The sequence below is a fragment of the Acanthopagrus latus genome, chromosome 2 (genome assembly GCF_904848185.1).
Source record: "Acanthopagrus latus isolate v.2019 chromosome 2, fAcaLat1.1, whole genome shotgun sequence".
NCBI classification, from domain to species: Eukaryota; Metazoa; Chordata; class Actinopteri; order Spariformes; family Sparidae; genus Acanthopagrus; species Acanthopagrus latus.
This window is the reverse complement of record NC_051040.1, coordinates 12,380,316-12,403,036: the sequence shown is the minus strand read 5'-3', so window position 1 is coordinate 12,403,036 and position 22,721 is coordinate 12,380,316. Positions and strand designations below refer to the sequence as shown.

The window sequence follows — 22,721 nt, the reverse complement described above, 5'->3', positions numbered from 1 at the left end:
CTAGTAAAACCCAACATATCTACGTTGTATGAGTTCTGATGAAGAAATGCCTCAAAGAAAATTAAAGACCACACTTCAGAGATTCAGTTAACCACTTTTTTTTGCCAACATGTTCGCCCAGTGATTATGTTTCGGAAAGGCTCCTGTTTGCGGTGTAATTGCAGATATGTTGGGTTTTAGTGTGTTCTTCTATGAATCTTCCCCCTGACTTCAATACAGCTGCACACCACAATCTGGCACCGAAGCATGATTTGTGATATAATGACCTTTTCTTTTTATTTGAGGCTCCCTGACAGAAGCCAGGATTGGCCACTAGCTGGTACAAATCATAACAACATCGCCAAAAAAATGACAAAAAGTCCTGCGGAAGTTTAAGAAAAGAGAAGAGAATATCTACATCTTTCTTATCGTGATCAGCTGATACAAACACTTGTAATACAGGAAGAATGTGTCTGTGATTCAGTGACGTCAGCTCCAGTTTCAATCATAAAACCACTTCCACTCCAGCTCTTGATACCACAAATATACTTTATTATAAATAACAATATAAATAACATCACAGGCCATCACATAAATAAATAAATAGTTATAATAAATAGTTCTCAAAAAATAAATAGATACATTCCCCCAAATATTGGAATACATTAATAGATAAAAATAATGGGCCATCATGGTCTCCACTGCTCTAACTCCAGTGGAGAGGCCGGAGAGCTTATGCCTGAGCAGCAGTCATGCCGGCAGTTGTGCGGCATGTGCAGTGTAAAGATCGACTTGGTTAGTAGTAGTAGGCGATGGTAGTGAATGATCAGTAAAGGCCCTTGCCTTGAAGTTCAGCTGCGGTAAGTTAAAGGACATGAAAAAAATCTTTTTAGTTAATTGGAATGATGGTGATGATGATGACGGGCCGTTTACATCCTGTGGTCTCCCGAGGAGATGTAGCCCATAGCCCGGTTGATGGTGATGAGGCGGGCGTAGAAGCCTCGCATCATCTTACACATCTCCTGCCTGTTGATGAAGCTGTCGTTCCCCCACATCTGCGCCACGTCCTGCTGGAAGGCGACACAGGAGGAAGACACAATAATCACCTGTCAGTTTCACATGTAAAAAAACAAAACAAAACAAAAAACCCACCCCAGCTTCCCTCTGTGTCTGTTGTCTCACTTTTCCTCTGTAAGGCTGAGAGATGAGGAGCGAATAAGGAACAAAGAAGAAGAAACAGAAAAAATACCTCAGAGGAGTCGCTGTCTCCATCCGCCATCGGGGAGCATGTCTGTGTAAAAAAAAAACAACAAAAAAACAAGCAAGATTTCGTCAGTGTTATTTCCCAGGAGATTCTCGCTCTCTCTGTCTTTAAATTGTGATTGTTTCTCTCTGTTTCTGTGATAAACACACCTTCCTCAGGTCCTGGATAATCCCCAGAGTTGGGTTCAGAAGTGGAACTGGAGTGATCCTGAGGTAGGACTGGATCACGGCATCGTAGTGGGCCAGGTCCTTCATGATGTTCCTCATACATTCGCTCTGCCGAGAGAAACACGAGAAAACAGTTACCGGACTGCATCGTGAAAACATGAGGAAGTGAGAAGAGCAAAGTGATTGAATGCGCGTTGAATGTGAAATGTCCTCCACAACACGTGTAAAGCCGGATTTAAAGCTACTACAGGGAACTTCTGGCGACCTCTGAGGGCAAAGGTTCACTGAGCAGCTTCTTCCCTCAGACTGTGAACAGATTTTATTCTATGACGTCCAATCCAAACCAGAAATGGACGATATTCCTCTATGTAGTCATATAGAGACACTGGTATTAAACTGAGACAGTTCCATTACCAGTTAGATGTTCCTTGTAGTAAATTTAAAGAAAATATACATGATCTTAAAAAGAGAAACTGAAGGCTACCTCGCTGAAGGATGAGTTTCTCTGCATCATGCAGCCTGAGCTCTGCGGAGAGAAACACATTTCAAACATAAGCAAATGTATTCTTCCGGTCAAGTCGCGAGTTTTATTACATAGTGAAATCTGAGCTGAAACTATGAAAATTGAGGCTGTTCTTTCCATAAACATGTTTAAAAAGTCAAACATATCCTCTTCTCTGTCCCTCTGCTCGAAAAGAACTAGAAAGTTGAGTTGGATGTCACTTATCATAATAATCTAATAATTTGGTAATTTGTCATTTATGGTCAGTGTTGTAAAAAGCACCCAAAAGTCAGTATGAAGTGAAAATATTACTCTGGTAGAAGTGAAAGTCAGCCATATAAATAGTACTCGAGTAAAGGTCTTTACTGTAGTATGAATGTATTAATGAATTAATATGATTAAAGTCGTTGTTAATGTTATTTGAAGTATCAAAAGTGGAAGTGAAAGTAAATTAGTTACTAGTTACTTTGCAGATTACATGCTGCATTAGAGCCAAATTAAATTGATTTTATCGGCGATCTGATCATTAAAAAATGACGTATAGAAAGCCTTTACATAAATATAAGTATAAAGGTAAGAAATAAGTGTAATAGTAGAAGGAGTAGAAAAAGTACAAAGTATGTAGTAGAGTGAAAGTAGCAGGAAGTAAAAATACCTCAAATCTGAGATACCGAATTTACTGAAACATTAAAAGCAACTCTTTTGGCAATAAATGTATTTACGTATTAAAAGTACAAGTAAAAGTAAATCACAATATATTTACATGTATGTTATACTGTAAAGTTCAGGTCAGCTGATTATTAATCTGTTCAATTATTTGAATCAGGGTTGTTTTAGTCTGATTACAGATAAAATAAATCAATTTACAAATGTTCTAGTATGGCTCTAATGCGGCATGTAATCTGCAAAGTAACTAGTAACTGAAATTACCAAACATATATAATGAAAGAAAACATGCATTATTTACTTCTAACCTGTAGTGGGGTGAAGAAAAAAAGTAGCAGAAAACTCAATAAAGTACAAGAACTTTGAAATTGCACTGTAGGAGAATACTTGAGTAGATATACTTAGTTGCATCGATACATGTGAATAGCACTTGAGTCTTAAAGTATTTGAGATTGAATGTACTTAAGTATCAAAAGTTTTACCACTTTCTGGGGTTAGGGTTAACTATCAAAAGTACAAGTTAATATGGGTCACACATTTATTTATATCTTTATTTATTTACTTAAAGTCTTTAAGTATCTGAGGTTGTTGGTACTCAAGTATCAAAAGCAGAAGTAAAAGTAAATTACACATATATTTACATGTACATATACAGGTCTACCATACTGTGGGTCAACTGGATGTCATGATCTTACTAATTTTATCATCTTGCCCACTGAATTAATCCAAAAATAATGTTCTGCTTTGACGCTAATGCAACATGTAACCCGCAAAATAACGAGTAAAAAGTACAACGTTTGCCTCCAAAAGTACAAAAAGAACATAAAATAAGTACTTTAAAACTGTACCTAAGTTGAGTAAATAGACTTCGTTACTGCTCATCACCAACAAGTCTCACCTGAGTGGGTGCGCAGGCCAGAACTGTCTCTGCGCTGCTCTTCACCACCGCTTTACTAGAGGTGATGCCATAACACAGACCCTCCTGCAACACAAAACACAGGTCATAAATCAGAGTAATAGAGTTTAACAAAAAAAAATAAATAAATTGGTAATCCAGCCCTCCAACATCGCCAATCATCAGAGGAACAGTGTACTCACGTTGTCGGGCAGCCCTGAGATGTTGAGCAGGAGGCTCCTGAACAGAGACGAGCACTGCTCGCACCTCTCCGGGCTCAGAGTGCGCAGCGGGAGTCCCGAGGCTGCGCGCCAGCTGGAGGTGAGCAGCAGCAGCACGCAGCTGGAGAAGTCTGCAGGACAGCACAACAGCAAGCATCAACACATGAAACTCGTGGTTTTTTTTTTTTTTTTTTCCTGTCTACACGACCCCACAACAATGCTGAGCACAACAATGAAGACCTGCTCCAGGCTCTCTGACTTACACAGATTACAGATTGTCATCTCTCTGATCAGATGGATATCTCTGCTGGATGTGTCTGTTGAGTCAGTGGCACTTTGTGTCTCTGCCGTCTTATCTGATGGCGACTTTATATCTGCTGCCGGGAGGGAGGGGGGATTCCCTCCGCCGGCCTGCAGCACTCATAAAAAGAAAACTGAAACGTCATCTGAAATTTCCTCGTCGGTCGAACGAAAAACGGGAAGTTCACATGTTTGTTTCTGATTTGGGGTGAAAACAACTACGGGAAAAAAGTAAAGTCAGAGCGTGAGTGATATCACTGATTTAAATTTAGAAAACAAAGAGCCTCTCTTGTATACAACCAAACGTTCAGACTGTTGAGGTCATCTTCTTTAACACTGAACACAGAGACAGCAAGAGTTCAAACTGACTGCTGAGCTGAGAGCAGAGCTGCACGAGAGCAGCAAGACATGCGACTTATGAAGGACTGAAAATGACCAAATCACTAGTTAAAAGTGGCTCAGAAGAGAAATAAATAAATAAACAAACAAATAGATAAATAAATATATAAATACATATATAAATACTTGATTAAATGCAGCAAAAGTAAACTGTGGCATGCATTCATTCATAACATTTGTTTCCATTTGTTCTAATCCCGTTTATTTACTTTCCCATTTAATTGTCCATTTGATCTATTTATCAGTTTTAAAGTTTATTTATTTACATATTCATTTCTGTATCCATTTTCCCTCTGCATTTTGCAAACTTACATGCACTAAATATGCATGCACATAAATGAATACATTGAAAGACCCATTTCCCTCTTTAGTGACATAAAAACATGCGTGCACACACACACACACACACACACACACACACACACACACACACACACACACACACACACACACATACACAGATAAAGTTTATTTAAGTGATAAGATTAATGCTGATTTGCAGGAAGCAGCTGTACAATACAGACAACTGAATCTGCCAAAATAAAAAAATAGATGTAATAATAAACACATTTATAAAATGTGACCTAAATTGATAAAAAAAAAAAAAACACCTTAGAAAAGCCTCAGCTTTTTAAAATTTACTTCCCCATTTCATTTAATTCCATATTAGTTTCTGTTTTTATTTTTGTAGTCTTTTCCCTTTGCATTTTGCAATTTAAGATAATATGAAATACTAAATAAATAAGTAAATAATATACAATACAGACTGGACCGATAAATTATCAATCTGATAATGGAAAAATGTACATTACTGGTTGTCAGCGGATATTATGGATATTACAGATGATAAAAACACAGAAAATGTGGCGGTATGCACCTTTAAAGTTGGTTTAGGAGCAGAAAAATGTGAAAATTAGCATCAGTATCGGCTGTAAGAAGCAGGTGATTACAGGTTATCAGCTCAAAAAATCCATATTGTGCATCCCTAATAAATACAACTAAAATAGATCGAGTATAAAAAGGTGAAAAAATGAAAACTGAAATATGAAAATCATGTCCCATTTTATGAGTTAATGAGCACATACATTTTTTACTGAGACAAATGGCTGAATTATTCATTCATTATTGTATTAATATTTTTGGCAGCGTCAGTCCTCCATAAAACAGCACCAACATGAGTTCTAAGTCTATGATGGAAAGCATTACGTGGGAAACTTGAAGCCTTTAGTCAGCGCCACAGAGACAGCTGCAGTCTGCAGAACACATCCCCGCCCACCCAAAAATCACAAAAATCTCAATGAAGAGACAGTTGTGAAATTATTCTTAATCAGTACAACATGAGAATGTTTCTATTCCACGGTATTCTCGGGATTACATCAACATCACGCCGCTGCAGTGGAAACTTCGCGGTTGTCGTCATGTGCATCCATCTGTGATTCATTGCGATAAACTCGGTCGGGTTAGTCGCTGCTGCTCCACCTCACCGTTCACCTGCAGTTACAGAGAAGGAGAGCGGGGTGTAGCGGTGAACCACAGTCCACCCGGGGACAGGAGAGCGGACACGGACCAGCTCCGGTCAACGCCGCCGCTCACGTTAGTGCAGAGGAGGGTCCGTTTGGTTTTTTCCCTCTGTCTCGCACGGGTGGGCGGCGTGTTTGTGACTGGCAGCCCGTAGTCCTCTGACGCAGGGGTGCGTGGCAGAAAACAAGCTATATTATAGAATATCCCCGAGAGAAGAGGTGCGACCCGAGTGCTGCCATTTCATTTCCATTTTACACCAGAGGACAATGAGATGCTTTCACTTTCCATGTGCTGAGTTGATGAATGATTAGCTCATAAAATATCGACATGCGTGTGATCAGTGATGCGGTATTATAGTTTATGCCTCTTAACAGTGTATAATGTACTTAATCTACCTAGTTACATATTTAAAATCAATGGATGGAATGTATAAGTACATTTACTCAAGTACAAATGTGAGGTTCCTATGCTTTACTTAAGTATCTCCATGTCATGTTACTTTATACCTCCACTGGACGACATCTTGTTTACTCCATCACATTTAGCAAATATGATTACTTGAGTATCTCCACTTTCTGCTACTTCATACTTCCTTCCCTCCTTTCTTCCTCTTGGAGGCAAATCTTGTTTACTCCATCACATTTAGCAAATATGATTACTTGAGTATCTCCACTTTCTGCTACTTCATACTTCCTTCCCTCCTTTCTTCCTCTTGGAGGCAAATCTTGTTTACTCCATCACATTTTGCTAACACGATTACTTAAATTACTAGTTACTTTGTAGATTACATGCTGCATTAGTTCCAAAGTAACACATTTTTTAAATAAACTAAACACTAATTCTGATATACAGAAAAATCCTGAATATAGTACATTAAAGTAAAGTAATGTTGATTATCCAATAATGCAGAGACCACTGGAAAGCATCTTTGTAAATGCTGCATTAGCACTTTTTAAAACTGATTTTAGGATAATAATTATCCAGTCTTTGCATTCATTGTATGTATTTTTTCTTGTGTTCTTTTTTTACAATATGTGAATATCTGTAACTTTGCATCTTGTGTTTCATCGTGAAATGGCATTCAGAGTGGAAGGAAAAGTAAAGCTTTCATTGTACAGGTAGTGTGTTTTTTAAGCGTGATAGGGAAAATAAACGCTTTGACTTTGACTCTCTATAACTGTAAGAAATATAACTCATTCCAAACAAACATTCATGTTGTGTTGTGCTTTTTTGGGTAATACTTGGGGTCAAAACCATGAAAAGGAGACCATCGTGAGGTCTAGAATAACATTTCTGATCCTACGTGATGGAAAACTCCTTAAAATGAATGTGAATTTAACCAACTTCTGCTTCTTACATTCAACACATAACTTGCAATCTTGAGTAGAGTTTTTGTTTTCCCCCAGATGCTCCAGAATGTCAAAGGTTTGTTAATCAGTGCACAAGACTCAGAATGAGATTAATGTGAAATTCTCATGAATTCATCCTCCCTCAAAACCCTCCTCTCCCTGTTTTTCACACTTGTTGCATTTTGCAACACGAGGCAAGACACCCTCTGAAACTGCTTTGGTCAGTGAGCGGCTAACAGGAGTTTCCTGGCCTTTGTGTCTTGCTTCACTGCCACGGGATGGTCGAAGAGTGAAACTCACCATCGCTCTTTGAACACAGGAACCTGTACGATCATAGAGATGACCCATGAGTGTGAAGGGGGAGGGAGGGGGGAACTTCTTCAGAGAAACACAGATCATATCTCGCATGGAAAATAACATGACATTCATTACCAAACCTTCCTGTGAGAGAGAATCATCCCTGTAAACTTACCTTGAAGCACTGGCACACGATTGTCATTTTTCACGAGAAGGACCAATTACTAATCGTGACTTCAAAGGGGGCTGTCCACCTTAATATGGAGTCCCTTTAGAAGCGACCGACCAACCAGTGACGAGAGGGTGAGAGACAAACAGTGTCACCGTGAGGCAAGACCGAAACACAGCCAGTTGAGTCATACTATGTGTAATGTGGTCGCATATTCTCACTGCAGTTGCGACCAGTAATCACACTTCCCATGTTCACTAGAAAGAGGAAGCTCCTCTGAAAAGACCAGATTCAAACGTGGCCGAGCCGCGGCAACACACTGCACGGCCACACCGGCGTATATGAAACAAAGTTTATTCTTTATTTTACATTATCTGTACATAAACATTTCTTCCCTCAAATAAAGTTTCTGATTACAATAGGATGAAAACGATATTAACACACTTATTCATTTAAAATGACTCGTGTCAGAAAATCAACATTCACAAAATGTTGAAGAGCGATTAGAGTGAACGTATTACCAAAAGCTACGACTCCACTACAAGGCAGGCATGTTTCCTTTACACTCTTTTAGCACCTTCAAATAAACATTTCTCAGTTGAAAACTACCATTTGTGCAGAATAAAAACAGGTCGACTTTGAAATACTTTAAAATTACTGTCCAACTTAAAATGGTCTGAAGAAGTTAGTTTCCATCTGTTCTTTTTTTTTTATTTTATACAATGTTGTTTCTTTTTTTTTTCTCATGACTGACTTTCTACTAAATTTTTCACTATTGTTTTATTCTTTTTTTTTGCCCACAATTTTTGCATTTGACAGTTATAATTTAGTGGCGAATGTAGAAAGTTAAAAAGAAACAATTTGCGAAGCAAGGCCGATCACTGCACAGGAAGCTGGGGACAGAATCCATGACAACACACAATCAGTTTCCTCTTCTCCCGGGAAGCAGGAAGTGCTCCTCCTCCGTCCTTTGGCACCGGGAGGAAAAAAACCACAGAAGCAAATGAAAGAGGGTGGCCGTCTTCTGCGCTGCTGCTGCTACCACTGGAGCCAGTGGGTGGGACAGGGAGGTGAAAATCGGGGAGACGGGGTGGGGAGGGCGGAAAAGCAGCGAGGAGCAAAATACTTGGGACGAGCGGGCAAGGACTTCGGATCGACACGGGGCGGAGGTGGAATGGCCAGAGGGGAAAAGTCTGGTTTGGAGCGGGAGCTTAGCTTGGCAGAGGGGAGGAGGGCGGAGCAGGGGACGGGTATCTTATTTGGATAGGGTCCTCTCAGCCAAATGTTTCTGCTGGCTCTCAGCATGCCTGGAAAAAAACAAAACAAAACAGGAAATGAACATGTAGTTAATTAAAGGAGAATACTGGTAATATTTTTTGTTTGCTTAGCTAAAATGTACATCTGGTATTAAAATGCATGTGCATGTTAAAGGGAGGACTAAATGCTTCATGCGCAGATGTGCTGGACCACAACTGGAGGTCATCTGACTCACATTGTGTGATTGTAAACACAATCCGACACACCTGCTGGCTTACACACAACATGACACCGATAGTTGCTATGGCCTCTAATTACCGATATATAATATGTTTTCTGTGCCATTTAAGTTATTCAACAAAAAAGCTTCTTTTATAGGAAGGCATTTATGAATTCTAAACTAAGTTTGGTATTTTATTGCTTGACTCTAAACCTCATTTTATCCCACGATGTTTTATAATTCTTGAGTTGTTTAATTTGAATTTGTGAATTTGTGAAGCACTTTGGAACCCTGTTTAAATAATAATAATAATAATAAAACAGTGAAAAATGAATGTAATGCAGGTGGGAAGTGAATAATAAACAGTCAGGAATAACTGTGGGTGTGACAGTTTGTGTTGCTGCTAATCTATCTAGTCTCACAGTAGTCTACACACTGGTAATACATCCCACTGGGTGCAATATTTCTTACACAAAGAAAGGAATAAGTTGGTGCAAAACAATTGCCAAATTCACAAGAATGGACAATCAATTAAGAAGTTCTATAAAAGCTTATAAAGTTTCCCCTGACTCAAAAACTCCCAAAATTGTTTTAAGGGAGTTTGGGACTGTTTTGCCAAAAGCAATACAGGTGTGAAGTTAATGACAAACAGTAAGAAATAACTGTGTATGTGACAGTTTGAGATGTGCTCATTTCTCATTTTTTTAAAAAAAGGACTATGTTAATGTATCAAAATTGCTGAATGCGTAATAATCAAGAATTTCTATAAAAAAGTGTTTAACGAAGCAGATAAAGTTTCCCCTGACTCAAAAAATCAAAAAATACTGTGATTTTTTTAAGGGAGTCTGGAGGTGACTTTCTGCCAGTTCTCCAGTTATTCATGCACAGGTTTTGCTCTGGAGGACAGAGATCCCGCCTCGATGAGGATATCAAGAACGCAATTAATTGTGTTTCATTGCGTGACACGTGCTCATGTTACCATGAATGTGTGCATACTTCATTTTGAGTCAATCACACACACGTCGCTTGAACGCTCGCTCGCGTGCTAAATCTGCTGATGAAAATAGTCCCTAACAGATACGGTCTTTGCTCCGGTTTGAGTGATGTCTGTTAAAGGGGAACTCCACCGCTTTCACACATCAAAGTCTGTTTACAGATTTTGAGGAGCGCTGCAGCGTGTATTTTGACCAAAGTTTTAAGCGAGGGAGCCGCGTGAAATCTCGTGAATTGAGACGTGATTTCACTTGGGTTAGCGTCGAGTGGCGCTGTAGGATTCCAGTTTAATAATTTCAAAAATATGGTGTGTGGAGCTAAGAAGAAGTGAGCTTAACAGATCTCTGCAGCCGTCTCTGATTTCTCTGAAACGGCTGATGTTCTTGTTGATTGCACATCATCATTAATGTTGCTCCAGAACCTTCACAGCAGCTGACCAAAGAGTTAGGGTTTGTGTCCATATACTTATTAGTTTTAGATATACATGACTTATTTTTCGGATTTCTCTTGCATGAGTCAGTTGCAATGATGCTGCTGTCAGAGCTACAGTACATTAATCATGATGTTATAGAACAGCAGCGACATCAGATGGTGCCGCCCTCTCCTCACCTGTGCTTAGGGTTTAGCCGCTCGAGGCTACATTTGTGCTACTAGCGTGAGAGCACCTTATGCTGCATTCATGTGCTCGTTAGACGGTCCCACTTTCCCGCATTCAACGCAGAATGTGGGCGCAACATGGACGATGTTTTGCACACTGACAGCTGTTTCCAGCATTTGAGTGACAAGGAAGAGCAAAAGAAACAGATCGCGTAATCCGTGAAGTATATTTCACAAACATGCAAGTTACCATCAACCCAGTGTTTACTGTTGTGCGCCATGTTTCAGCGCCATATGACGTCAACTTTGCTTTTTCACGTGAATGTTTTATAGTTATAAACTAGTTATAGTTCATAATTTTTTTGTTCTGATTATCCTGATATGAATGCGCTATAACACCCAAATCTCTGACCAAACTGCAGTCGCATTGTCGCATACTTTACTATTTTTTTCTTTAAACTGCATGAGTCTGAGTGTAATTCTAAATCAGTGGAGCAAACTATTCATCATTTCATACTTATTTATATATTTACACCCTCAGTGGGAACAAATGTGCTTGAAGCTGAGAGCGACAGACAGGTCAGGAAAGTCTGAAAGTACTGACAGGTGAAGATGTTGTTGATTTTGATCTTTTTCATTAGATTTCTTGACAAAAATAAGACTCCTTCATGTCTGTTCCTCTTTTGGTTTCTTTATACATCTCACAAGTAAATAAAATAAAGTGAAATGCAGTGAATAAGCTCCTCTGTCAGCGCTTCATCACCTGGTGAGGTCCTCTATGTCAACCAGCATGGCATCTTGCTCCATGTGTAGCTCATCCCGAATCAGCAGCAACTGTACAAGTTCCTCATTCAGACCTGGAGCAGAGTGACACAAAAACACACATCTCACCATGACAAAAGAAGGAATCTGGCCGGCTATTTAAAATGAAACACATATAAATATAAATACATGTACAGTAAATGACCGCCTAAAATATCCCACTATTGGTTAACAAAAATGACCTCACAAAACAATAGAAAACACAATGAGCATGGACAGTCAGACCACGCTTCAGCGGTTGTGGTGGTTTTCAGATCACATGTCTCGGCTATTGTTCCCTCAGCTTTGACAGACAATATGAGGCATGGACTTTATTCATTTTGAGGGGAAAGTCTGCATTGTAAGTAAAAACTGGCTTATGATTTAGGACTCATGGGGATTTTTTTAATGTAAGATGAGAGATTGTTCATCCCTGAGTACCAGGATCAATGAGGCGTAGAGTACAGTAACAGTAAATGCTCAGGGGAAGCTGTTGACTGGTACAGTTCTTTGAACTGACTAACATATATAAAAGTACTTTCACATCCACTGTGAAGGTTAGGGGTCAGTATGCATGTGAACGTTTTTTCCCCATTTTCTGTCTTGCTCATTTCTGCCAACGAAAGCAGAGGCCAGCCACTCGCTGTATGTGTCTGTGTCTGTTTGTAGTGTTTGTGCGGTCAACTCACTTTCAATCTGGGAGTGCAGGTCATTGACTATAACTTGGAGCTGCCCCAGAGTCATGTCTCTCAAGTCGGTGGGCTTCAGGCTTCTTTTCATTAGACACTCGCTGATGTGAGGCATGTGTGGCAGCTGAGAGAGACACACAGGTACATGAAAGAAACAGGTTAGACATCCATCGAGCCTTCTACATCTGGAGTTTGAAATTCTCACAAGATAAAGATTCAGTGACAAAACTATTCTAGTGTATGACCAGTTTGTCAAACATTTATGAGATTCAGATAAAGGAGCACTATGTAGTTTTAACGAGTCAGAATTTTTACAGAATAAATGAGGCAATAATACAAACTCAGAAGCTAGAGGCAGGGTCCGCCACATATGAACAAAGTTAAATGAAACTGTGTTGTCCTTTAAGATTGTTTATTGAGTTTATTCAGTCATGAAAACAAAGAGAGTCCGTCTATCTTGTTTTCTTTCAGTCAATGCGCTCTTCTGTGATTAAAAGTACGTAGTGCTCCTTTAAAGACATCTGAAAAGTCGGACCAGAATCAAAAACAGTTTCGATCATCAGCAGTTTAACAAGTAAAACCGCACATTCACTCTTGCCAAGTTCCCAAATGTTTTTGAGTTTCCATCTCTGAGAGCTGGCAACAGGCATTCATCAAAATTTTCTGACATTTCAAACGAAACATTTCATCTCCTCGCTGAAAAACATTAATCAGCATTTTGTTCAGTATTGAGAATATCTGCTAGTTGTAGTCACACGTTTGTTGAAATGGTAAGTTTCTTTTAGGGACTCTTTCTGTTCAAAATGACTTGTTTTTAAGTCTCTTTCCTGCTTCTGATAACGAAACAAAAGGGAATATCAGTCTTTTCTTCGAGGCGTTCACCACTCTGTGTAGGGAGACTGTAAAGTTGGGGGATTTCAGTTTTACATTTCTGTTTGGTCAAAAACAAGTTTGACGGGGTTTTGTACACATAAACAGCAGATGAACTCAGTGACTTTCTCAAAAGGTCGAACTGCTGGTTGAAGGTTCTACTTTGACTTCACAATCTGTCACCGCAAGTCTCACCAACGTTTTGATTTCTCTCCTCAGTGGAACTTGTAAAATTCCCAAGTCTTTAGTCATTCAGTGCAAAATCCCACTCCTCCATTGTGTAATGACAAAGACAAAGGTGGAGTGAGAACGCAGGTGAGAAATGTATTTCCCGATGAGGGAAAATGGAATGATTCCATGTTTACGTAAGTGTCCTGGAAGTTTCGGAGTTGTGTTTGTGCCAAGTCTGGCATCAACCTGAGCAAACACGGCTCCACGTCGTGCTTCACTGTATGTATCCTTTGTACCACTTTTTGTAGCATTATCTACCTTTTCGATTGGTTGGGTGTCATTGGTCACCTATTCCCTACCTCCCTGCTATGATATACTAAGTGCACTGACATAAACAAGCTAGAAGCTGTTACCTCGTCTTTTGCAAGGTCGACATCACTGAATCCTGAGTTAAACGCCGCCCAAGACGATTGTGATTGGTTTAAAGACATGCAAACAAGCCGGAGCGGTGCAGCTAGAAAGGATGTTGTTGGGTAGAAAGGATGCAGTTTCTACATGACACTTCTTACATTAAAGTCTGAGAATTATCTTGAGAAACATGGTCGTGGTTTCCGGAAAAGAGACATTTGCTGTTGAGTTTGTCAAAAGCAGTGTTTTTGGACGTTTTGAGCACCACAAGCAAAGCGCCATCTTGTTTTATTAGCTCTACAGGTAGGAGGTTTTTAGGTGAATGGGCCCTTTAATGTGCCTTTTCAAACATCTCCACGGCTTCCGTTGGCTTTTGCATTTGTGTAAACGGTGGCAGTGCTGCCATGCTCTCGGCCGACCTCCAGCCACGAGACCAGACAAAACCACAAAGCGTGTGCGCAGATAATTTTGCTTTTTGTTCATCCAGCCGGTCGACATTCTTTCTCTTTCCTTCCAACGATCTTTTCTCTCGCCCTCTTCATCCTCGGCCCTGATAGGTGAGAAAATTCTCTCTCTCTCTCTCTCTCTCTCTCTCTACCACACCTCTAAGTGTTTGCGTGCGTTGGCGTGTGCCTGTCTCTTCTTGCAAATGTTTCTAACCCCTCTTTCACTTTCACATTTGCACTGATGCAACTGTACCCGATGCCGCCATGTGTCACTTTCAGTTTTGCCTGGCCCAGACGCACACGAGGGGGCTACTTCAGGATGACATAGAGAGAAATGTGATGTGGTGATGGCGAGTGGGTGATGGGAAAAGGTTTGCAGATCGGGTGTAAGAGCTGACCACAGTGTGAGTTTCTGTGTACAAATTACGCTCCGAGTTTTCAATAGCAGCCAACAAACCTCCAGCAATGACTCAATATCAGATTGAGGAACTGAACGCTTCTTTGAATGAAGTTTAAAGAGAGAATTGAGGTTTTTCCAGTAGAATCTAAATGTCTCTCCCCCTTCTTTCTCTCTTATTGACTCTCTTGTTTTCTCTCACTGATTGTTTGTACAGATTTAGGAAAAACCCACAGTCCCAGTGCACAGACAGACATTTGGATGCAGGCTTACTGCGCTGGCCGAATTCCCATTCTTTGCCCTTGACAAGCGGGGAGGACGATCCGCTTTAGTTGGAACTGAATTAAAGTTACAGCAGAGTGATTGTCCACTTCTGTCTCAGATGAGCTCATATACCCCTTCAGTGACATCATCCAAATGTGTTAATTTCAAATGATTTTAATGTGGATGAAAAACTATTAAAGCATTACTTTTAGAGGAATATTATCAGCGTTCATTACTCTTACCTAATTATTTTGCCTGTTTATCTATAATTTAGTATATATTTAACACAATTTTCACTGTTTATTCACCACTTTTAACTAATTATCTTAACTGTTTATTTACTTTTAGCTAACTATTTGATCCATTATTCGTCAGTTTGAGCAATTTCACCTGTTTTTCTGTTAATCTTAGGTAAATATTAAATTAGTTTTAGCAAATGTTCACTATTTCTCCATTATTTTTAGTTAACAGCTTATCAATTTCTCTCAGCTAACCATTTTGCCTGTTTATGTTTTACCTTCAGCCAAATACTTCAACTAATCAGCCATTACTTTAAGGAAATGATTTGAACTCTGTTCTTTTAATGAAATATTTTGTGTGACTGTTCATGAATTCAGTAACTATTTCAAATATTTACCCTCTTAGTTGACTATTTAAAAATGTTTCAGTTTCTACTCACTAACACCTTCCTTCACCTATTTATGCCTTACTTTGAAGGATAACTATTATACTTTTTCATTTTCTTCCTGTCCTTCAGTGTGTTATATATGGTCTTGTACATGTAAAACATCTTGAGAGTTAAAAAGGTCAAAGTTTGCACCAACAGAAACTCCTCTCTCCCTCAGAAAAAATGCACCCTGTCAGTCATCCCGCCTTCAGTTCCTGGACTTAGTGACACACACTATATACTACGTCACTATTTCACACATTGGCGTAATTTATGCCTGGCGGCTTGTTTGGCGCTAAGAATTGACTTAGTACAGCTGCTCAGTGGTTGTAAGCGATGCTGGCTCAGGCGTTTATGAGCTGACCAATCAGAGCAGTCTAGTTATTCCAGTGGTGGGGCCTTAAAGAGACAGGAGCTAAAACAGAGTGTTTCAGACAGAGGGGGGGATACAGACCTGCAGCACTAGACAGAATGAGGAAAATCATGTTTTTTTGAGCACTAAGGCATGTAAACCTGTTCTAGTAGTAACCCAAAACAAAATTATGAACTTGAAATTGAGCATAATGTGTCTCCTTTAAACTCCTCTTATCCAAATTAGCCGACTACCTCCATGGTCCACGGTCCTTCCATGTACTGCAGAATTAGCCCCTCGTTAGGGATCCCTGTTTCTAGTGAAGCGTGTAGCACATATAACCTCTGCAGTTTAATACATCTCCTGTGTTGTGGACATGGCAGGTGGCTGGAACCTTAATACATCTTAATATTCACTGTGTGTTCGGTGCGGATGTGACAGTGATGTCTTCTGACTGCTGAGCACTGCTACATCCCTAAACACTCAAGTGGATGCTTTCTGGCGTATGAATTATAGATGGAGCTGCCCTTCTCCTCTCTGAATAAGTAACATGGTTCTGCCTGCAAGTCCGGGTGGAAATATTGTGTATGTGAGTGTGTCTGCGGATGTGGGAGAGCGTCAGTGTGTGCGTGAGCTCTCTCGCAAGAAGGCAGTGAGGCAGATAAAAATGGATGAAATAGTGATGAGCAGGGTCGTCATCACCTTCCTTCCTCTAAATGGGGGCAGAGAAAGAGTGGGCATGGAGGAGGGGTGGGGGAGGTTTAATGTGACGTCATGACAACACGCCGTGAACCAGTCAGCTCCCAAATTATACTCGCATGCTCGGAAAACACAACCCACCCATTTATTCTCACCTACTTTGACTAATGAACCGTTACAAGGACGATGATATATCTGACATTTTGTTTTAAAACCCTGAAAGGTGAATGACAAAAAGTTATATTGTTTTGCAGCACATTAAATTTTGTGGCTCTTCCTACTCGTCTTCACGGTGATGAGTGAAAATGTGACTTCATGATTTGTTTCCACGAAAGGCCAGTTCCATAAAGTTGCAATGAACTGCCTTGTGGTTGAGGTATTGGTTATGATTAAAAAGAAAAACATGCCTGCACACCTTCTCCATGCCACAAGGTTTTGATTCTACTAAGATCCAAGTGATTAATATGTCATGCATGCAGTAAGCGTGCGGGCGTCACCTTACCAAAAATGTCGATATAAAAATAGGTAAACTTGTCAATCAGTGTTTCCAGAAGCCCAGGATGTCAAATTTCCAAATTTTTGACATATCATCAAAAGATATGTTTAATTTTATGTTGTATAAGAGTACAATCACCAGAAAATATTCATATCTAACATGATGGAATCAGATCATTTTAACCAATTCAAATCACTCCAACTTAATTGATTATAAAAACGTTTGCCGATAATTCAACATCGATTAAAGGTGCAGTATGTAAGAACTGGTGACCTGTTGAATTCATTCTCAAAACAAGCGCGGGGCAGCATGTCACCAGAGTAATGCTAACTGCTGCAAAGTGTAGCTGCCCTTTAGCCGTGCAGCTAGTGGTCCAGACTGGAGGGAGTGTTGGTGTTTACACTGCCAGCACAAGGGGCTTTAGACCGAGATGGGCTGGAGCTAGCTGGTTAGCACGCTAACTTAAGTTGTCTGCAACACAATACATAGACGTAACAGCAACAAAATAGTTTTTTCTTCCCACCAAGCTAGCTAATTTTTTCACTAAAAATCTCACATGTCGCACCTTTAACTGATTAATCTTCAGAGCTCTACTTCAGTTACAATTACAGAAGCTAATTTCAGAAACTCTGCCCTAAATGATCAGTTTATTTATGTTTATCAGTGCACCAATAAGTTTACTATTGTTTTTACAACTAAAAAAGGTAATTTTGCTTATTGCTTATGTGCAGATAAAGGCACTGAGAAACAACAGTTAATAGACAGCGAATGTGGTTGTTGATGTCACAGGCCTTTACTCAACATATCGATATAAACACTGTAATAACTAATCAGAGTAAAGAAACTTTTGCCACTTTCCTCAGCAGGTAGTTGCTAAATCGTCTGTTGTTTTTTTTTAATGACACGTGAGATTGATGAGAGTGAGCCAGAAAAGAAACATTTGCTTAACAATGAGCTGTTGAGTACAAGGATGTTTGGGAAACAGCAGAGTGAGATTGTCCCTACAAGAAACCCTTTCACACAGCAGTGATGTGACCCATTGTTAATGTGAAAGCAAAAGCAAAAGTTTGAAAAGGCAAATATGCCGTCTTCCTCATTCATTAATTCTATTCTTATATATTCTATACATCAGTGAATCTTTTGGTTTGAGTGTATCTATTTTCGGCGTGTTTGCATGCCAAGCACGTCTGTGTGAAACCATATAACTCGTGTCCTAGGCCTTCCCAGTTCCAGGAATTTTGTAATGTCAAACAGTACTGGAGTCATACAGAAAATTAGCCAGGTTTTTCCCTCCTTTGTGGGGGAAAACTTGTGCTTATTGCTGTCAAATTTCACAGTCATCACTGTGTAATTCTGGTACTGACCAGGTCGGCCACTGGTGACTTCTTGCGGTTCTGTTTCTCCACCTCCACCTGCATCTTGGCCATGGGTTTGGCCATCGCCAGGGCCAGCTTCGCCTCCGCCTGCAGCTTCTTCTGTCGACTCAGGAAGTCCATGTCCTCCAGAGACTCGGAGTCATCCTCCGTGGTGTCTCTGTCCGAGTAGGACGAACTCTGCTTGGACTGCGGGGAGGATGTGGTGGAAAGAGAGCGTATGAGGGAGAAAGTGAGCGAAACAGGAAATGAGGGAGGAAGATCATAAAGACCAGGTCAGAGGACTAATGTTTATGCATTCTTGACATTTATGTGTGTAGATTTTGCACACCGACAGGATCGTCATTATACATCACATGGGATGTGAGCAGAGCGAGGATGAACATGCAAAGAAATGATAATTCTGTCTTTTTATTAAATGTGTCTCGGGCTGACAGGAGGTTAATGTGGCCAGTCATCCGTGGCCACGGCGAGCATATTCCAATTCACCTCTCGTTTGCTGCCAATGAATTGGTTAACAGGCCAGAAAACGTGAGCAAAGACATTCATAGAGCATCTAAATCGCCAGATACCATCAGATACCGTCAGATACTGCTCTGATTCATAATGAATATCTCCCCCGTTTCACCACTTTCGCTCTCGATCTGTCTCAATCTCACTTTTACACTTTCACACTGTCAGTCCCGTATGTCACATTTCATACTGACTTTAACTTTGAAGTCTTCCATTCTTTGAATTCTGGCGAATTACCATACCATAGGGGACAGAGGTGTGTCCAGACTTGTCTCCGTCTTGCTGTCATCTGCATCACTGTCCTTATCGCTGCCGCTGTCGTTGACAAAACAGATCTGTAGGTTCATCCCGCTCTGCAGCCTGCAGACGGAGACAGAAAAGGCAGGCATGTTACTGTTTGTGTAAAAGCAGATACGAGTCGAGTCAGTTCAGTGACAGCTCTTTCTAATAATTGGCCAAAATGAACGGTGAATTCAACAGCACTGCCGCTAACATAAATGACCCAAACAAAGTGCTTTGCCTCAGTAAAGGATGTCGAGTGCTGTGAGTTTGCACTCCTCTGTGTTAAAGAGAGAAAAAGTGAGAACAGCAAAGAGAAACGGAAGTAAAAATCCTAACACCTGCCAGCTGCCGTCTTCTCGAGAATTAAAGCGGGCCTGTGTTTTTAATCATCGCCCCTTCTTGGTTTTTTTCCAATACGGATCGATCCAGGATGACCACGTCAGGTCTGATCCACTCTGCCAGGGACCAGTGGGGGTGAACATCACTAGGTGCAGAGCCAGCCCACTGTGGATCAATAATCTGCCTATTCAATTCAGTAATTAAAAACAGGGCTGATTGGTTACACAACGTAGATCTAATCAGTCCCAATTAAAACAGGACCCGAGTGATCGATTGCTCTTTGCTGCAGGACAGGCAGCATCGAAAACCTCCCAGTGACCTGACTTTCCTGTAACGGACTGTGGGGGTGCTTGCTAACTTTTTTTTAACTGCTAGCAGCTGATAGTGTTACTTTAGCGCATTCTTGATCTTGAGATCGGTCTTGAGAACACTTTTTGAATGTCCCTGTCTCAGTCTCAAACAAAGAGGATTTTATTTCCAGATCTAGGAAGACAAAAAACGTGTGGATATCACTTTTTTTTTCTCATTTATTCGTTAACATCACAACTGTGATCGGATGCACAACTTCCTGCTTGAAATGCAACCACTGACTTGAATAATGTCTAATTAAAAATGTTTGCTAGTATGACCCGCTGCCACCCCTCCACGGCCCCCTACAAACACACTTTATGCAAGTGAGCGCAGGAGACGGGAGGAAGCCGCGGCTGTCTGTGAGGATCTTCCGTGGTTGAGTTAATCTACATACAGACAACTAGTAGGCGGTGAATGATGACGTGAACAAAGAGGAATCTCTGTGGGTGTCTTTGAGATTGATCTAAATAGCAGCTGTGGTTTGCATGCTCTGCATTTTATTGTAAGTGTGTCAGTGTGGGACTAACACTGGTGAGGTCCTGACCTTGACTTGGTCTCAGCTTTTACCTTATCTAGACCACAGCATTGGCAGCGTAGAGCCTGAGTGATATATCTGCCAGGATGAGCGTATCGTGCTCTATCTCAGCATTACTCTGGGGAAATATGCAAGCTGATAAGTATCAAGGAACTGCAGTACAGTAATCTCAGAAATAGAACTGAGGAAATTTAGAGAGAGTGTGGCCACATGTGGAGTGTGCGAAGGGTTTATCTGAATCAGAAAAGCTTTATTCCCAAGTACGATTTTACACATACGAGGAATTTGTTGTCTCTTACCAATTAAATGTCTCAGTACATTAACATACTGTATCTTGGTTTCTTTAGAAATTGATGAGGCGTAACTAGACGCACACCACGTAGGCGTGAGACTGTTGAAAAAACAGCATCAATTATACAAGAACCAAGTGCGCCCTGACTCCATCTCCAATAAAACTGTTGCAACTGCAAAAATGTTTTCAACTGACGACTGAATGTCATGATGATCCTGTCCTGCATAACTGTGATTCATAACATGATCTAATCTTACCCACTAAAACAAAGTGGAATCACTTTAACCTCACATTTTGTAAGGAAGCAAATATTTGACTGCATGACCGAAAGGACACAGCACTGTTTCTTTAATTGAAAAATTGTCAGTCAAAAGTCAGCTTTCTCAAGTCACTCATGTGAGGATGTTCACAATCATGTCAGATAATGAAAATTCACCACAATCAACTTACTGTGAGAGTTTTTCTGCAATTCTAATCATTGTGTAGGTATTTCTACTGCCTGCTCACATGGTTTTTGAAGCATTTAGTTTTCATGTGAGCAGTGGTTATGCTAAAGGTATTTTGACACGTTTGTATAAATACATTTGGTTAAATATCATTTTTGTAATGAAGATTTCTTTGTTTCCAACGAAATGAATAAATAAGAACAACAACAACAACAACAAAAACATTGGTATTGGTCCAGAATTGCACAATCTGAGCCTCCCTGACTGAAATGTTTTTGAACACATCATATGACTTGGAGTTGGCGTGCATGCATTACTTTTCCTGGTACTTTTGCTTCTTCTTCTGAGAAATAATTTAAGGGATCCTCATAGAAATTGTTAGAAGATTATTAGACTTTCAGTACTCAAATACTGGCCTCAAAAAATCCGCTTGTATAGTCACACAGAACTGCCATTTTACCTTTCCCCTGACACCATCAGTGCATCACAGCCAGTCATCGATCTGTTGCAGCAATATTTAGAAATCCACGTGACACAGATCACAGGAATACAAAGAGCAAGTGTTTATAGAACATAGTTCCAGTAAGGTGCAGTGTAGGAGGTGGTAGCAGTGTGTGTTTATGTGTGTGTGTGTGTGTGTGTGTGTGTGTGTCTTTTGGGAAGTGAGAGCCACATGGGCTGACTGCACAAATCCTCTCTTCTTCCTGTCATTCTTCCTTTCTTTTACCGGTAGCCATGACAGTAAATCTGCACTTTCAAATTTAAACCCTTTTGGGATTTTTTTTTTAACACTCATACAGACTGCTGAAATTCACGTCCTTTAGACTTTGAGCCACCGCTCTCAACTCTGTACAGACTAACCTTTTCAGTGCACCCATTTTTCGGAGGGTTACGAGGTTTCCAAAACAAAAATAGAACAAAAAGAATGAATTAATGAGACAGAGGTTCGAAGGTCTTACCGCGAGGACAGGCTGGGTTTGCCGCTCTTGCTGCAGCTGGTGTAGATGCCCGGCCCATCGTCAAAGAAACTGCCCAGGGCCAACTTCTGCCTGATCGACTCCCTCTCATTCTTTTGGGCCTGCAATAGAAGAATTGACAAGATCAGATAACCATTTGACGACCTTTCTGAAGACTTTCACAATGAGGTCAGTGGTCAGGTGTCTTCCTCTTCAGCAGGTTGGACGGTCATTGTTATGTATAGTTTTCTGGCATGCTACCTCACCTACCTCACTGCATGTATGCAGAGACAAAAGTGCAGCCACCGCCCCGGGGCACTTTCTGACACCTCAGATCACAGTTGCAAGTTTATTATTAGCAGCGGCTTCATCTTAATTTGCAGCTGGAGGTTCAGTGTCATCCTAACAAGCCCTGATGCAGAGTGTGGAGTCAGCCGAAGTGAGGGGAAAAAGTGCCAGAAACAGCTAAGTATAGGGATCACTGCAAGTTGCCGTTACCAGTGTCCACAAGCAGGGGGTGCTGTTGTCTCAGAGAACAACCAACCGATACCCAGACCCGAAACAGATCCTCTACTGCA

The 22,721-nt window shown here is 40.5% G+C and overlaps 2 protein-coding genes across 10 annotated transcripts in view; both read right to left on the bottom strand.

The window, feature by feature from the left end:
• Window positions 1–510: 510 nt before the first annotated feature.
• On the bottom strand, window positions 511–4,512 carry il12a (interleukin 12a). 2 transcript variants are annotated; one of them, XM_037078882.1, is made up of 7 exons: window positions 3,958–4,512; window positions 3,677–3,825; window positions 3,477–3,560; window positions 1,895–1,936; window positions 1,393–1,518; window positions 1,229–1,270; window positions 511–1,049 (listed from the first exon to the last, which is right to left on the bottom strand). In XM_037078882.1, the coding sequence occupies exons 1-7, from the start codon at window positions 3,974–3,976 to the stop codon at window positions 909–911; spliced, it is 603 nt and encodes a 200-aa protein (XP_036934777.1). In that variant the 5' UTR covers window positions 3,977–4,512; the 3' UTR covers window positions 511–908. The 2 variants fall into 2 exon arrangements, with proteins under 2 accessions (XP_036934777.1, XP_036934785.1); XM_037078890.1 differs by having other exon boundaries at window positions 511–1,046.
• Window positions 4,513–8,067: 3,555 nt separating this feature from the next.
• The window catches only part of schip1 (schwannomin interacting protein 1), a 233,451-nt gene continuing 218,797 nt past the window's right edge, over window positions 8,068–22,721 (bottom strand). For all 8 annotated transcript variants that reach the window (XM_037083804.1, XM_037083815.1, XM_037083824.1 and 5 more), the window contains 6 exons: window positions 22,147–22,265; window positions 19,185–19,302; window positions 18,421–18,618; window positions 12,287–12,410; window positions 11,560–11,653; window positions 8,068–9,036 (listed from right to left, as the gene is read on the bottom strand). In XM_037083804.1, coding sequence (XP_036939699.1) covers window positions 8,985–9,036; window positions 11,560–11,653; window positions 12,287–12,410; window positions 18,421–18,618; window positions 19,185–19,302; window positions 22,147–22,265 — 705 coding nt within the window. In that variant the 3' untranslated portion in view covers window positions 8,068–8,984. The remainder of the gene's footprint in view (window positions 9,037–11,559; window positions 11,654–12,286; window positions 12,411–18,420; window positions 18,619–19,184; window positions 19,303–22,146; window positions 22,266–22,721) is intronic.

What these genes read in the sequence shown, in the direction of transcription:
- il12a (XM_037078882.1), bottom strand. An exon ending in TTATCCAGGACCTGAGGAAG is followed by an intron (nt 1,271 to 1,392) that starts GTGTGTTTATCA and finishes TTTTTTACACAG; the next exon opens with ACATGCTCCCCGATGGCGGA. An exon ending in GAGACAGCGACTCCTCTGAG is followed by an intron (nt 1,050 to 1,228) that starts GTATTTTTTCTG and finishes GTCGCCTTCCAG; the next exon opens with CAGGACGTGGCGCAGATGTG.